General features: G+C 37.0%; 1 protein-coding gene across 2 annotated transcripts in view; it reads left to right on the forward strand.

The window, feature by feature from the left end:
* The window catches only part of CSTF3 (cleavage stimulation factor subunit 3), a 72,038-nt gene that overhangs the window by 49,464 nt on the left and 5,950 nt on the right, over nt 1–16,624 (forward strand). For both annotated transcript variants that reach the window (XM_053203323.1, XM_015081146.3), the window contains exons 4-16: nt 1,199–1,231; nt 1,625–1,722; nt 2,735–2,801; nt 2,892–2,926; nt 3,016–3,142; nt 4,804–4,881; nt 6,110–6,272; nt 8,478–8,587; nt 8,949–9,065; nt 9,324–9,398; nt 11,285–11,428; nt 12,058–12,160; nt 16,496–16,565. In XM_053203323.1, coding sequence (XP_053059298.1) covers nt 1,643–1,722; nt 2,735–2,801; nt 2,892–2,926; nt 3,016–3,142; nt 4,804–4,881; nt 6,110–6,272; nt 8,478–8,587; nt 8,949–9,065; nt 9,324–9,398; nt 11,285–11,428; nt 12,058–12,160; nt 16,496–16,565 — 1,169 coding nt within the window. In that variant the 5' untranslated portion in view covers nt 1,199–1,231; nt 1,625–1,642. The remainder of the gene's footprint in view (nt 1–1,198; nt 1,232–1,624; nt 1,723–2,734; nt 2,802–2,891; nt 2,927–3,015; nt 3,143–4,803; nt 4,882–6,109; nt 6,273–8,477; nt 8,588–8,948; nt 9,066–9,323; nt 9,399–11,284; nt 11,429–12,057; nt 12,161–16,495; nt 16,566–16,624) is intronic.

The following is a 16,624-nucleotide window of genomic DNA, read 5'->3' on the forward strand; positions in this document are numbered from 1 at the left end:
AATGGCTTCACATTTATTAACTCTTTGAGTCCTTACAACAGCCTTAGAAAATAGCTATTATTATCACTGTTTTTCAGATAAGGAAAAAAGAGGTTAAGTGGGTAGTCCGTGTAAACCTGAGAGTTCTGACTTCAGAGCCTTGACTAAACCACCTCAAAGTGGAAAGACTTAGGCATATCCTCTCAAAATTTATGGACTCTGAAGATCAAGGGGAAATCTTACAAGTTCCAGAGAGAAAACCAAGTTATCAGCAAAAGAAAAAGAGCTTGTCATCAAAGTTCTCATCGGCATCACCATAAGGCAGAAAATAGAAAATTTATACATACTGCTGAGAGAAAAGGACCATAGGATTTCTCTAACCAATCAAATTATCCACCTATCTGGGTGAAAAAGATTTGTTGATACATCACAGTTGAGCAACTGATCCCACCTACCATCTAATGAAAATATTCAGAGAAAGGGAAATCTAATCATATTTAACCTTGGTCTTTGCACGTGTTATTCCTCTTGCCTGGAATAAGTCCTCCCTCCCTTTACCAGCCTAACACCTCATCCTTAACATCTTCACTTTTTCCAGGAAATTTTCTGCAACTACTCAAGTCTGAGTTTTAGGCTTCTTCTAAATGCACCCAGAGCACCCTATATTTTCCTCATCTTGACATACTTTTCCATTACACTGTGAGTTCTATGAGGACACAGGCAGACTATGCTTGTTTTGTTCACTGTGGTAGCCACAGTTCCTACCACAGTGCCTAGAATATAGGAGGTTGACTGGGTGACTGAAATTTAATTGTAGTCGAAGTTAGCAAATCTTTTTGCAACTGTACTCAGATTGTTCTAGTAATTAGCTATTCAAGGAAAATAAAGCTTTAAGTTTGTCTTCATTGGATACATAAAGCTCTGTATGTCTTGTATATATTTCTGTATTCACCTTGTGACTTATACACTTTGAAATTTATAAAATTTAAACATAAATAGTTGATGAAAAGCTATCTGTGTAGAATCAGTTTACATAAGGCACATTTACAGTGCATAATTACCCATGTTGCACTCAAAATTCTATTTGTTATTTTTGTAAGGCAGAATTAGTAGGAAAGTGTAAGGATGAATTTGCAAGATTAGTCAAAAATCTCAGGCATGGTGTTTTAATACTCTAAAAACAATAATGTTAATTCTACATTTTTCTCTTTCTCTTCAGATAAAAGCTAAAAATTATGACAAGGTTGAAAAGGTGAGTTCTCATAAACATACTTTGAATTTTATGCTGAAGTTTAACTCAGGACTTACCATATATAGGCAAATCTAGTAAAATGGTGACAATTGTTGAATCTAGGTAGTGATTATATAAGAGTTCATTATACTTATTTGAGTTTTTTGTATGGTTGAAAATGTTCACAATAAAAATTTTGGGAAAGAAAATAATTATACTCTACTGACCAAAATCATGAGAATGATTTTGATTATCTAAACTGAAAATAGGAGGGATTTGTTAAATTTGCCATTTATCTGTAACAAGATAATAAATTAATGAAAATAGCTGAATTTGTTTTTTTAATGTTCCATTTCACCCACATACATGTGAAATTTAACCATAGATTCTGATAATATTTTCTTGTATTTATAGCTATTTCAGAGATGCCTTATGAAGGTTTTGCACATTGATTTATGGAAGTGTTATCTTTCATACGTTCGAGAAACTAAGGGTAAACTGCCAAGTTACAAGTAAGTTAAAACAAGATCTTAAGAATAAGTCGTCTCCAGGCACACAGTCAACCCCACATAAACTCACACCTTCTCTTAACTTAGGGGAGACTTAACAGTTCGAAAAGTCAGGGTTCTCTGAGAAGTCAGTAAACCTTAGGAAAAGTGCTTCAAAGAAAGCCACTGGTGTCGGTCTTATTCTGGAGAATCAAATCACCCAAGCCCTTCTTCTATATTGAAACACTGTACATTTGTTAACACCCAGTCACTTTGTTGGCAGGCTTGTTGTCAAACTAGAATTTCTATAACTAGAATTCTGTATTTTCTGTTCCTCATTATCTTTTATTATCTTATATTGAAGAAGAAGTTCTTTCTTCCTATATTTTACTTCAGAGCTAATACATCTTCAGACACAGTGTATCTCCTCCATCAGAGAATCAGATATTTCCACATTTGAATCTGCTACATGTAAGATTAGGCAATTTAAAGAATATAACAATAAGTGAAATATGGGCTTTAGTTTTGATAAGCTCACAAGCAGTAGTTAAAAAAATAAAGCATATACATTAAAGACTGACAAACTAAACACAAAAGAACTACTTTATATATTTGCAAAAATGTCTTTACATTTTTGCCTAGACAAAAAGTTCAAATGCTGTTTTCATCTTATGATCAGAAGTTATGATTGTGTCTTTTAAAAAAAAAAAATATATATATATATATTTAATGTTTATTTTTGAGAGAGAGTGGGGGAGGGGTGCAGACAAAAGATCCAAAGCGGGCTCTGACCTGACATATGGTGCCCCGTATGTTTTATTTGTAGATATATTTTAATAATAAATGAATGTTTATTATTAACATGTATTTTGGGGTGCCTGGCTAGTTCAGTCAATAGAACATATGACTCTTGATCTTGGGTTGTGAGTTCAAGCCTCACATTGGATTAGAGATTACTTAAAACTAAAATCTTAAAATAATAAAACCTTTTTAGAAAATAAATAATTTAAAAACATGTCTGTCACATTTATTTCAGAGAAAAAATGGCTCAAGCATATGACTTTGCACTGGATAAAATTGGAATGGAAATTATGTCTTATCAGGTAGACTTAAGTTTTTTCCATATATATGCTATACACATAATAAATTTGAAAATATCAAGAAAGATACTGACATTTTATTTTATTTCTTAGATTTGGGTGGATTACATTAATTTCTTAAAAGGCGTGTAAGTATTTTTATAGTTTTTTTTTTTCCCATGTGAATAATGGCTTTAGCCATAATATAATTGATAGCATTTTTTTAATCCAATGCCAGGGAAGCTGTTGGATCTTATGCAGAAAACCAGAGAATAACAGCTGTCCGAAGAGTTTATCAACGAGGTTGTGTTAATCCAATGATCAATATTGAACAACTCTGGAGAGACTATAACAAGTATGAAGAGGTAAATTAGGCCAGAGTAGTTTATTATTATAACTAAGCCATTTTTAGTTTTTTTGTTTTTAATTTTTATGCATTGTGGATTTGTGGATTCTGGCCTCATTAGTATAAGGTGCCTGGATATTAGCGCTACACAGGTTTGTTTTTATATTGATTGTAATCAAAGAACCATTCCTAATGTTTTTGGAAGGTTTTGAGAGTCTCCTAATACTACTGAGTTATTTTTTAGAGAATACCCTGGGAGAAATTACAATTCTTACAAAACCACTTGTATTCAGTGCTAAACCACACGGTCATGCATACACATTGCCATTCATCTCTTATTAAATGGGACCTTATTAGAATTGTTTCCAGTAGTAATGATCAGTTGCATTGCTTGTCTTTCATGTAGTTATAGTGCTGTGATTGTTGGCATGCAGGGAGGCTGCAGTCCAAGATCTTTGTCTCAGTGGCTTTTTTTTTTTTTTGAGAGAGGGAGGGCAAAAGTGAGCGAGGGGCAGAGAGAGAGAGAGGGAGAAAGAGAGAGGAGCGGGGCTCTTGCTCACCCGAAGCGGGGCTTGAGCTCACCTGATACTGGACTCACCTGATACTGGACTTGAACTGTGAGATACGACCTGAGCCGATATCAGATGGTTAACCAACTGAGCCACCCAGGTGCCCATCACTGGCACATTTTTTAACCAGCTGAGCTAATCGGCTTATATATGTAAACATACATGCCAAATAAGCTCTATTGTTAAAACAAAATTTCTGATATGTCCATTGTGATGGGGAAGAACTGTGTAGGGTATTGAAACTGTTCCCTCATAGGCATGAGCAGTGGTTGTCAAATTTTTTGGTCTTGGGATTTTAAGAATTGATGAAGATTACAAAGAACTTTTAATTTTAATGTGGCTTTTATCTATTAGTATTTAGCATATTGAGATTAAAACTGAGAAATTTCCAAGATATTTATTATTTCATTTGTATTTCACAATAATAAATTCCTTACATTTTAAATTTTAACATTTAACATAAACAGCATTAAAACAAACTGTCTTTTCCAAAGCAAGAAAAATTTAGTGAGGAGAGTGGCCTTGTTTTATATTTTTGTGAATCTCTACCTAACTTAATAGAAGTTAATGGAAGATTTTCATATCTGCTTCTAAATTCAACGTGTTATGATATTAATAACATCATGTAGCCTCTGAAAACCCCTGAAAGGGTCCTAGGGAACAGGACTCCTTGGACTACTTTTTGAGAATTACTAAGTGTGAAAGATAATGTTTTGTATCTCCATGCTACTTTGGCATTTGTTTTTAAAGTTATGCAGACCTAGTTAAAAAAGGACTTTTAAAGTGAAGCGATGGCTGTTCACCCTGATGAATCTGTACAGAGTTCTTTATTAGTATAATCTTATATGAAATAATTGACCCTTTCCAAATGATTCCTTATCTTTAGAAATTCCTGATACATGGAGACTTACTGCCAGCTCCTAACAGATATAAGCAGATCCTCCTTGATCTCTGAAGCATGTAATGTGATTGAATCTTTATTTTATTAACAAAGTCTTTTAAAATAAAGAATTTAAAGTGACTTAGTAAATGAACAGATTAACTGTATTATGCTAATGTTAAACTATACTTAATTTTAAAATAATATACATTTCCCTTTGTTTTTTCCTAGGGTATCAATATTCATTTAGCTAAAAAAATGATTGAAGATCGGAGTCGAGATTACATGAATGCTAGGCGTGTAGCAAAGGTATGGGGTTCTGACAGGGCACTTACTATAATGATGAGTATGGTGTTTACACAAGAGCTTTCTCTGTCTGATGTTCCTCTTGACATTTTCAATTATTAGCAATCTTAACCAGTGGCAGTTAATTGCATTGTCTGAATGGATGATATATTTGAAATGAAATACCTCTTTACATACATGTTAAAGGACAAAAATAGAATAAATCAAGTTTAGAAAAAAATTTTTTCTTTATTTTTTTTTTTAAGAGAGAGACGGAGAGGGAGGGAGAGAGAGAGAGAGAGAGAGAGAGAGAGAGAATGAGAATATCTTAAGCAGGCTCCACACTGAGCACAGAGCCTGACATGGGGCTTGATCCCATGACCCTGGCATCATGACTTGAGCTCAAATCAAGAGTTGGACACTCAACAAACTGAGTCACCCAGGTGTCCTTGGAAAAAATTTTTTTTAAATACATAAACAGGGGGCACCTGGGTGGCTCATGTGGTTAAGTGTTTGACTTTAGCTCATCATGATCTCACGATTCATGGGTTTGAGCCCCGTGTTGGGCTCTGTGCTGACAGCTCAGAGCCTGGAGCCTGCTTCAGATCTGTGTCTCCCTGTCTTTCTCTGCCCCTGCCCCATTCACTCTCTCTCTCTCTCTCTCTCTCTCAAAAATGAATAAACATTAACAAAAATTAAAATACATGAGTGGGATATACAGACAAGGTTCTATCTACAGTTGATGAAACAGTTCTTATGCTTCCCTCCTATGTGCTCATACATATTTGAATATTGTACTACTTTGTGGTCTCACAGGTCTCAGGGACAGATTTTTATCTTGTGGGCATACCTTTCCATTCATTGACACTGTTAGAAGTTAGGGAAGATAGCCTAGTAATACCAACTATTGAAATTTTAAAAGACAGACAGTGTCTCCAAAGATGGCAGTAATGATGCCACCAGATCATCAGTCATGTTGATCTGTCAACTCCTCTGTCCTGGAGAGTGACCTCCTAGATCACCTGCAGAGAGGGCCCAGGGGTGTTCTGTTCACTCAGGCCTGGGAACTTGTTCACGGGTAAGTATTCCTCTGTTATCTTTCTCCCTGCTCTTAGTTTTTAGAGTATATTAACAAAGTGGTATTTGGGAAAAGTAGGCATTTTGAACAAAGTATTCTAAACTGATCAATTCAATTCCGTATATCTGAGTTGTTCCTAGGCTCACCACAGAATTATAAATGCTTGTTGTCTAGGAATATGAGACAGTAATGAAAGGTTTGGACCGTAATGCTCCCTCAGTGCCTCCTCAGAATACTCCCCAAGAAGCCCAGCAGGTGGATATGTGGAAGAAATACATACAGTGGGAAAAGAGCAACCCTCTTCGTACGGAAGATCAGACGCTTATCACAAAAAGAGGTAACTTGATATTATCCCACAGGCTGTTTGTTTCCTCCAGTCTTTTTTTTCTCTTATGTTCTTCAGATTCAATGAATTCTATAGATCTATCTTCATGTTCACTGACCTTTATCATATCCAATCTGCTGCTAAACCCATCCAGTCAGTTATTTGTTTCAGATATTATACTTTTCAGTTCCATAAATTTCTGTTTTAGAAATTTTTGTATTTTTAAAAAATGTATATTTATTTATTTTGAGAGAGAGTGAGTGCAAGTGGGGGTGGGGTGGAGAGAGAGGGAGAGCTGTCAGTGCGGAGCCTGTTGTGGGGCTCGATTTCATGAATGGTGAGATCATGACCTGAGCCGAAATTGAGTCCAGCGCTTAACCACCTGAGCCACCCAGGTGCCCCTGTATTTTTATAGTTCCTTTTTTATAGTTTCCATTTCTCTGTTGAGATTCCATGTCCATTACCATCTTTTTCTTTATGTCCTTAAACATATTTATAACAGTTCCAAAGTCCTCATCTACTAATTCCAATGTCTGCACTATCAGGGAGTTGGTTTCTTTTTCTCTTGACTGCGGGTCACATTTTCCTGTTTTGTCATAGTCTAGACAGTTAATTTTTTTCTTTTGGACATTGTACAGATATACAAATGATACATTATAAAGACTGGATCCTGCCATCTGCCTCTGAAAAATGTTGAGTTTTATTTTAGCAGGGAGTTAAGTTACTGGCAGATCACCTGGACCTTGTTAGAATGGATCTGTTTTAGTTTTGCCCTTAATCTCAGGGTAAATCTCTTAGTTCTGGGACCAAGTTTTTACTCCTAAAAAAGAATGGAAAGTTCAAGGTGTTTACCCAGACCCTCTAACTTGATGGGACTCAAATTCTAAACTTGGTCTCCGTGACAGTGGGTAGCTGCTGAGAAACCTATTCCGCTCTTTCAGTCTTCCAGCTTTGCTTTTCACTGGAGCTGTTTGTATTCTTCTCTGTGTATGTATATTTCAGAGGCCTGCTAAAGATTTAAGGGCATTTCTGCTGATTTTCAGGCTCCACCCTCTGTGGCTCTCTCCTTTGGGGCATTTCCCCTCTTAATTTTCTAGCAGCTCTCGTAGTCCAGAATGCCATGTTAACTACTTCTAGCCAGTAAGACTTCAGTATTTGACTTGAGATCTAGCTATCCCAGAACTGTACACACAGGGATTGCCGCTGAGGGGAAAAGCCATATTAAATGTGGATCTTGGCCAGTGTGGTTCTGATTTCTTAAGGGCTCAATCTTCTCTGGTTTCTGTTTTGGCCACTGGTTTCTTTTGGTCATTCTCCTGCACCTTTAGATAGTTGTTTTTTGTATTTTTTGGTTTATGATTTTTATTTTCAGAAAAGTCTGATAGAAACAAATCTGCTGCTGCCGGAACTAGAATTTTTCTCAGTCTGGCCTTGCTCTTACCTATAAGCCTTTGTAGGTAGTTTCCTTTGCCTATACCATTTTCCTGGTTCTTCCTGCACTTCACTTACTCTCTCATCTGACCAGATTCTTCTTCTGATCTGAGCTGATCAGTCCCTTCTTCAGATTTTGCTTTAGATGTCAGTTCCTTAGTGAAGCTTTTCTTGAGTCCCTAAACGACGTTAAGTCTGACTGCTGTAAGTTCAAGAGTACACTGTATTTTCCTCATCATAATAGCCACTAATTTTTATAATTGCTTTCGTACAATCAGTCTTCCCAACACACTGTAGACTTCTTGAGTATAGGAAGTGTGTCTCTCACATTCCCTAGCATATAGTTTGTGCTGGGTAAATACTAATTTAAAAATGATGGATGGGGGCACCTGGGTGGCTCAGTTAAGCATCCAACTCTTGATTTCAGCTCAGGTCCTGATCTCATGGTTCTTGAGATCGAGCCCCACATGAGGCTGTGCATTGACTATGCAGAGCCTGCCCTAGGATTCTCTCTCCCTCTCTCTCTCTCTGCCCCTCTTCTGCTTGCACACCTGTGCACACTCTCTCACTCTGTCTCACACACAAATAAATAAACTTTAAAAAATAATGGATGGAGAGATGGGGCTTGGGTGGATAATGGTGCTTGAAATCACTAAAGCTTGTATTTCTAATTATCATTCATTATCGAGGGACCTGTTTTAGCCTACTAAGTTAGTTGTGATGCTTGTATTGATAGTTTCATAAATAATATTTATTTTCATTGAATGTTATGAATGTCTTCCCTAGTTATGTTTGCTTATGAACAGTGCCTGCTTGTACTGGGCCATCACCCTGATATTTGGTATGAAGCTGCCCAGTATCTTGAACAGTCAAGTAAACTGCTTGCAGAAAAGGGGGTAAGTATTCCTCGTCCCCGTTTTGGCCTTTTCGTGGTTTTAATATAGCAATAATTTGCTAAAAATATAACACTGAATTTTGGTAATGAAGTATAGGTGTTGAAAATTTTAATCTTCTGTTAGTATGAAGCTTAGTGACACTCAGAGTACTTAGTCAAAATTATAGGGGCTGTTTCTTAAGGCATTAAAATGATGGTTTCTTCTGTATGTTAAGTAATATACAGAAGAAGTCTTTGGAATTTTTTTTAGAATCCAGACATGCATATGTGTCTGTTTGTATATACATGAGTGTGTATATTCATTCTCTTTCAACTGTATTAAAATTATTGAAGAGTGAGCTTTCTTTTTTTTCCTCTCCTAGGATATGAATAATGCCAAATTATTTAGTGATGAAGCTGCTAATATATATGAAAGAGCCATAAGCACTTTATTAAAGAAGAATATGCTTCTTTATTTTGCATATGCAGATTATGAAGAGGTCAGTAACAATATTTAGAACTTTCTTATAACTGGAGTTTTTACTGTAGGACTGAATTACTTTTCTGGCTGCTTCTTTGCCAGGCATCTTGCTTTTAGTAGAGATGATGCAAAATGAACAGGTATTAGTCCTCAGCTCATTATATATTTATGCTCAAAGCAGGTGCCATTGTGGGGTACAGCCTCTGGATTCCTCAGAGCTCAAATCCTGCTTGTTTATGAATATATATTTATATCCACTTCTTCTCTACCACCTTAGAGTCGCATGAAGTATGAGAAAGTTCACAGTATATATAACAGACTTTTGGCAATTGAGGATATTGACCCCACCTTGGTGAGTAACATCATAAGTGTCTTTAACACCTTTGCTGTCAGCTTTAACAAATTTCTAATTTACACATATTACAATTCACTGGTTTTTTTGGATATAGTTCTGTGAATCTTGACCAATAACGTTGAGTCATGGGACCACTGTCACAATTATACAAAACACTTCAGTCACCTTGCAAAAATTCCATGATGTGACCCCCTTCGTAGTCTGATCTGTTCTCTTAGTTGTTTTTTTGTTTTGTTTTGTTTTGTTTTGCTTTGTTTTGAATGAAGCAGAATGAAACAGTGGGGATTCCTCATGATCACAGTTTAAAGCCATTTATGGCACATAATTGTTGCCTAATAAATAAATCTTTTTAAATAAATGGAAGCAAGAGAAACCAACATTCTGGAAAGGAATTGGACTGCAACTCACTTTATCCTGAATTCTGCTGTATAACAGTGATTTTCAAAGTCCTGAGTTTCTATAGAGGTGCAATGAAGCTTTTTCATCGGGAGGAGAAGGGGAAAGGCCAATGTATGCGGCCCTAGAGACCCTCTGCCTCAAGTGAAATCTACACTGCTTTTTTGTTTGTATTGGGATTCCACTGTTGTACTTGCTTGCATTTATTCATCATTTTAAAATTCATTTAGCAAACTGCTCTGTGCTGTGTACCGTGCTAGATTCCAGAACTATAACAACAAACTGGAGGAAATCTCTTTCCTCAAGGAACTCCTAGTTCGTTCATCCATTCATGTATCCACCTGTCAAAACTGGGTAACACAGTTTAACATCATCAAAACTGGGCAAATCAGGACCCTACTCATATTCCAGAAACATTTGTTCACTGAACAAATATGACATATTTATCATATGTTGAGCACTCTGTGGTGCTGAGTATAAAATGACTCATTAATAGTTTATCAGTAAAGTTACATTATATGGTCTTTGGAAAAATAGAGTAGTGGGCTTTTAAAGCAATAAACCAGGAAAGTATAAAGTTAAACATATATTATTAAACATGCTTGTATTAGATCAAACCTTTTTAGGTGTTGGAATTTATTAATGGAGTGTGTTCTAGTAGTTTCACTTTTATTTCCTCCTTAAAATTTAATTTGCATATTCTGGATTTAGGCAGTAGTGTTCATTGTACAACCTCATGCATATAGTAGACACCTTGAATTGTACACTTTAAAGGGTGAATTTTGTGGTGTGTGAATTATGTATCAATTTTTAAAAATTTATTTGTACACATCTTTAATACCAGAAAAACTTTGCTTGTGGATTTAAAATTTTTTTTTTTAACGTTTTATTTATTTTTGAGACAGAGAGAGACAGAGCATGAAGGGGGGAGGGGCAGAGAGAGAAGGAGACACAGAATCGGAAGCAGGCTCCAGGCTCTGAGTCATCAGCCCAGAGCCCGACGCGGGGCTCGAATTCACGGACCGTGAGATCGTGACCTGAGCCAAGTCAGATGCTTAACCGACTGAGCCACCCAGGCGCCCCATACTTGTGGATTTAAATAGAGCACTATCTATAAGCTTACTTTCTGTTGTCTTGGGTATTGAAGATTGCTTTCTTAGATAGGAAACATACTAGTATAGGAATAAAGTGAGACTGTATTGGATGCTACAGGGATCACATTAGGCTAATCTGTAGAAAAGAAATGCCTTTGGGGCGTCTGGGTGGCTCAGTCGGTTAAGTGTCTGACTTCAGCTCAGGTCATGATCTTGCAGCTTATGAGTTTAAGCCCCATGTTGGGTTCTGTGCCAACAGCTCGGAGCCTGGGGCCTGCTTCAGATTCTGTGTTTCCCTCTCTCTCTGCCTCCCTGCCCCAACTCACACTCTCTCCCCTCTCTCTCTCAAAAATAAACAAACATTAAAAAAATTTTTTTAATGTTTTTCCATAGGTATATATCCAATATATGAAATTTGCGAGAAGAGCAGAAGGTATCAAATCTGGAAGAATGATATTTAAAAAAGCAAGAGAAGATACCAGAACCCGCCACCATGTCTATGTTACTGCAGCACTCATGGAGTATTACTGTAGTAAGGTAAGTGCTGAAATATAAAGGTAAAATATTTCTTCATCTGAGATACATTAATTAAAAGAAAGATAGTCCTGGTTTCTGTCATTAAGGTTTTTTGTTTTTTGTTTTAAGATATTTTTAAGTAATCTCTACACCCAACATGGGGCTTGAACTCAAAACCGAGATCAAAAGTCACATGCTCTTTTGACTGAGCCAGCCAGGTGCCCCTTCTGTTATTTTGTTTTTGTTTCTTGTTTTTTAAGTAGGCTTCACGCCCAGTGTGGAGCCCACCATGGGGCTTGAACTCACAACCATGAGATCAAGACCTGAGCCAAGACCAAACATCAGACATTTAACCAGCTGAACCACCCAGGCACCCCCTGTCATTAAGTTTTAATTGCTCCATATCATAAAGGAAGTCCAAGTGTATCTGTGTAAAATTATATGAAACATCATCCAAATCCCCACTGCCTGCTTATTTATACCTTATTTAAGCCCCTTGGTTTTTTTTAGCTCAGCAATTTTTACTTAATATGATTTTAGTTTCCACTTTAATATTTAATGTAACTTGTTTAGGTGTTGTAGTTTTAATATTCTTTTGAGTATCTTTTCTGACATTTTATGGAAATCAGTACATTCCTCTCTACTTCTAGGACAAATCTGTTGCCTTTAAAATTTTTGAACTGGGTCTAAAGAAATATGGAGACATTCCAGAATATGTGTTGGCCTATATTGACTATCTTTCTCACCTCAATGGTAAGTCAATTCTAGATCTATAATGGTTATGTAATTTTTAAAATTTATTTATTTTGAGAGAGCATGAGTGTGAGTGGGGGAGGGGCAGAGAGGGGGAGAGAGAGAGAGAGAGAGAAAGGGAGAGAGAGAAAGGGAGAATGAGAATCTCAAGCAGGCTCCACACTACCAGTGCAGAGTCCGACACGGGGCTTGATTGCACAAACCCGTGACATCATGACCTGAGCCAAAATCAAGAGTCTGATGCTTAACCGACTGAGCCATGCAGGGGCACCCCTGGCTATGTAATATTAAACCATCAATATCATTCTCTGAAAATGGGTTTCTTTCTTTCTCAAATGTATTACAATTCTGTCATCACACCAGAACCAGGCACTTAATAAGCACTCAAGAAATATCTGTTGCCTATCAACCGTGAATTTGTATTTGAGTAATGGTAAGTGCCTTTTGACTCTACAGAATGATCTTTAATACGTCACCAGTGAAGTCACATCAGTAATAGGATAAAGCCTCAAATTCAGACTTAGGAGACACAGTTATTTACGGTCATCTCCAACGACTCTGGGCAAATCATCTCTTGTTTCCTGGGTGGGGGTGGAGGAATACAAAACAAATCTCTAGCCACCAAAACTCAGAAATGACAAAGTAGTAAAGTGAACTGCTTACAGCTTACTGGGGAAGAGATTTCAAAAAGAAACATTAGGTTTATTCCCATCTTTATTTCCCTGTCCTGTTGTATTAATAATAGTAGCCATCCTTTACTGAGATCGACCTTATACCAGGCACTGAGCTAGGGGATTCAGGTACATATAGATGTCTCATTTGGTCTAGTTACCCACAGTCCAGGATATGTAATTTCTTGACCAGCAGTGATCTGGTATAGAAATTGGTTTAATAAAGAAATATACAATTATGTGTCATGTAAATGAGTTAGATATCACAGATATATATCAATGCTTTGAATGATATTTTAGAAAAATACAGATAACATTCTTTATATAAGTAGAGAGGAATAAAACTTAAGAATGATTTTATATTTTAGCTTAGTGATTCTACACTCTGGAAAAGGACTGAACTCCAGAAAATGAGACATGGAGCATTTAATTAAAAATTAATTTTCTCATATAGAATTAATCTTCCTCACCAATTGCAAACTATTTTGATTTTTTTAGAATACCTACTAGTAGGGGCACCTGGGTAGCTCAGTTAAGCATCCAATTCTTGATTTCAGCTCAGGTCATGATCTCAACCATTAGTGAGTTCAAGCCCTGCCCTGGCTCTATGCTGACAGAACAGAGCCTACTTGGGATTCTCTCTCTCTCCCTCTGTCTCTGCCCCTTCCCAATTTGTGCACACCCTCTATCTCAAAATAAATATAACTTAAAAAAATAGAATATCTACTAGTATATATATGTTATTCTAAAAATGTGGATGCCGGGTGCCTGGGTGGCTCAGTTCGTTAAGCATCCAACTTTGGCTCAGGTCATTATCTCACCGCTCTCGTGAGTTTGAGCTGTGCTGACAGCTCAGAGTCTGGAGCCTGCCTCAGATCCTGTGTCTCCCCCTCTCTTTCTCCTTCCCGTACTTGCACTCTGTCGCCCTCTCAAAAATAAACAAACATTAAAAAAAATTTTTAAATGCCGATATCTGATATCAGCAGTCTTCCAACATCAGTGTTTTACATAGTTCATTCATTTGTTCATCCATCCGTCCATCCATCTGTCTATTCATCATCTATTCAGTACCTTCAGGACCTTCTGGTTACTAGAGTCCAGGAATACAAAGGTGCCTAGGACTCTATTCCTATCAGAGCATTCTCATGGGGGAATCCAATGTGTAAACATAACTATATCAATGTCTGGTGTTTAATTGTAGCATTAGTTCTTGGGTTAGGTGTAAATCTGGTTTCCAATTTCTCATCTGCAGACCAGTCATAATAAGAGTGCCTCTTGTAGGATTGTTGAGAGGATTAAATGGGGATTAAATGGGTTTTTGCATGTGGTTGACCTCTACATGGAATGTGGTGTGTATACTGTAAATGTGAACTAGTTATGATGATAGTGGCAATCATAAAAAAATGTTCTGCTATAATAGAGCCCTTAATGAAGTACAGCACTTTGGAAGCACAGAGAAGAAAGTACAATTTAAGTTCTGGAGCTATGCTGTGCAGTTATAGCAGCCACTAGACTACTGATTATTGAGCACTCGAAATATGGCTAAGGCCAGGGGCATGTGGGTGGCTCAGTCGGGTCATGCCGGACTTCAGCTCAGGTCATGATCTCGCAGTTTGTGAGCTCAAGCCCCGCATGGGGCTCTGTGCTGACAGCTCAGAGCCTGGAGCCTGTTTCAGATTCTGTGTCTCCCTCCCTCTCTGTTCTTCCTCTGCTCACACTCTGTCTCTGTCTCAAACATAATAAATAAGTAAATAAATAAATAAATAAATAAATAAAACATTTCATTAAAAAAAAAAAAGGAATGTGGCTAGGCCAAAATGAGATGTGGTGTGAGTGTAAAATACATACTAGGGGCGCCTGGTGGTTCAGTCGGTTAAGCGGCCGACTTCAGCTCAGGTCATGATCTCTCGGTCCGTGAGTTCGAGCCCCGTGTCGGGCTCTGTGCTGACCGCTCAGAGCCTGGAGCCTGTTTCAGATTCTGTCTCTCCCTCTCTCTGACCCTCCCCTGTTCATCCTCTGTCTCTCCCTGTCTCAAAAATAAATAAAACGTTAAAATAAATAAATAAATAAATAAATAAAATACATACCAGATTTCAAAGACTCAGTACCAAAAAAAGAAAAAAAAAGTAAAATATCTTAATTTTTCATATTAATTACGTGCTAAAATAATTTAGATATATTGGGTTAAGTAAAATATATTAAAATTAATTTCACCTGTTTTTACTCTTTTAAATGGGGCTAGCAGAAAATTTAAAATACTTATGTTAGCTTGCATTGTATTTCTGTTGGACAGTGGCATTCTAGAGGCAACATGAGATGGGTCTTAAAGGATGAACATAGTTAGCCAGGAAAAGATGTAGGAAAATGCATTCTTGCCAGTAGAGAACACAGCATGAAAAGCAGTGGGAAACTTATGTGGAATGGTAGAAAGTGTCTGGAGCAAAGCTTGGATTAAAGTGAAAAGAATAAAATATTTTAATATCTTGGTTTTAGTTTGCATACGGTCATGTAGTAAAAACTGAATAACTACCTAGAGTCAATAAAAACTAACACTGCTGGATTTTTTTTAAACAACTTTATTGAGGTATAGTTTATATACCATAAGTGCACCTGTTTTAAATATAAAATTCATTGATTGTTAGTAAATTTACTGCTGAATTCTTTAAAAAAATTTCTTAAAAAAAATTTTTTTTAATGTTTATTTTGAGAGAGAGAACACATGAGCAGGGGCAGGCAGAGAGGGAGGGAGACACAGAATCTGAAGCAGGCTCCAGGCTCTGAGCTGTCAGCACAGAGCCCAACGCGGGGCTTGAACCCACAAACTGTGAGATCATGACTTGACCAACTGAGCCACCCAGGTGCCCCTGAATTCTTAAATTTTAATATATCCCTTAACAAGAAGTGTTATTTTCCTGCTTCCAGCTACAGAGGACCTCCCAAGACTTCAGTTTTAATTGTACCTATATAAGAATTTAAAGTAGTTATGTAGAGAGCAGTCCTGGTACTGCAAAATAAGAAAATCACCAGTATATAAATTTGAGTGTGCCACCCATCACAGTCCATGTACTTAAAAAATATCAGTAGTCTGACACAATGTCAGCACATACGTAAGTTATTTTTATTTAAAAAAATTTTTTTTAAGTTTATTTACTTAGAGTGAGCAAGAGAGCACGTGAGCATGAGTGGAGGAGGGGCAGAGAGAGAGAATCCCAAGCAGTCTCCATGCTGTCAGCTCAGAGCCTGACATGGGTCTCAACCCTACAACTGTGGGATGATGACCTGAGCCAAAACCAAGAGCCTGATGCTTAACTGACTGAGCCACCCAGGCACCCCTAATTTTTGTTATTTGTAAAAGGCCAGTGGGATACCTCATTTAGATATCATACTGTTATAAATCATTAGACATTATAACTGCAGTATATACAGAAGGAGGGGTGAACTACAGGTAAAAAGACCTGGCTTCCAGTTACAGCTGTTATTCAGTAATAGTGAGCCAGATCAACTCAATCCTTTCGAACCCCAGGTTAACCCATCTATAAACATTGGGGTAATGGTTACCTTTCTGCATAGGACTTTTATGAGAATTATAGGAGATCATGCATGTGCAAATACACTGTTGATTATAAAACCATTTTAATATTTAATATCTTTTTTAATATCCTAGAGGACAATAATACACGAGTTTTGTTTGAACGCGTTTTAACATCTGGAAGCCTTCCTCCAGAGAAGTCTGGGTAAGCTATTGGGAAAACTTGGTTGGGTTCTAATGGCAGCTTTAATACTTGAATTTGTG

This window comes from Acinonyx jubatus, chromosome D1, assembly GCF_027475565.1.
Source record: "Acinonyx jubatus isolate Ajub_Pintada_27869175 chromosome D1, VMU_Ajub_asm_v1.0, whole genome shotgun sequence".
Taxonomy (NCBI): Eukaryota; Metazoa; Chordata; class Mammalia; order Carnivora; family Felidae; genus Acinonyx; species Acinonyx jubatus.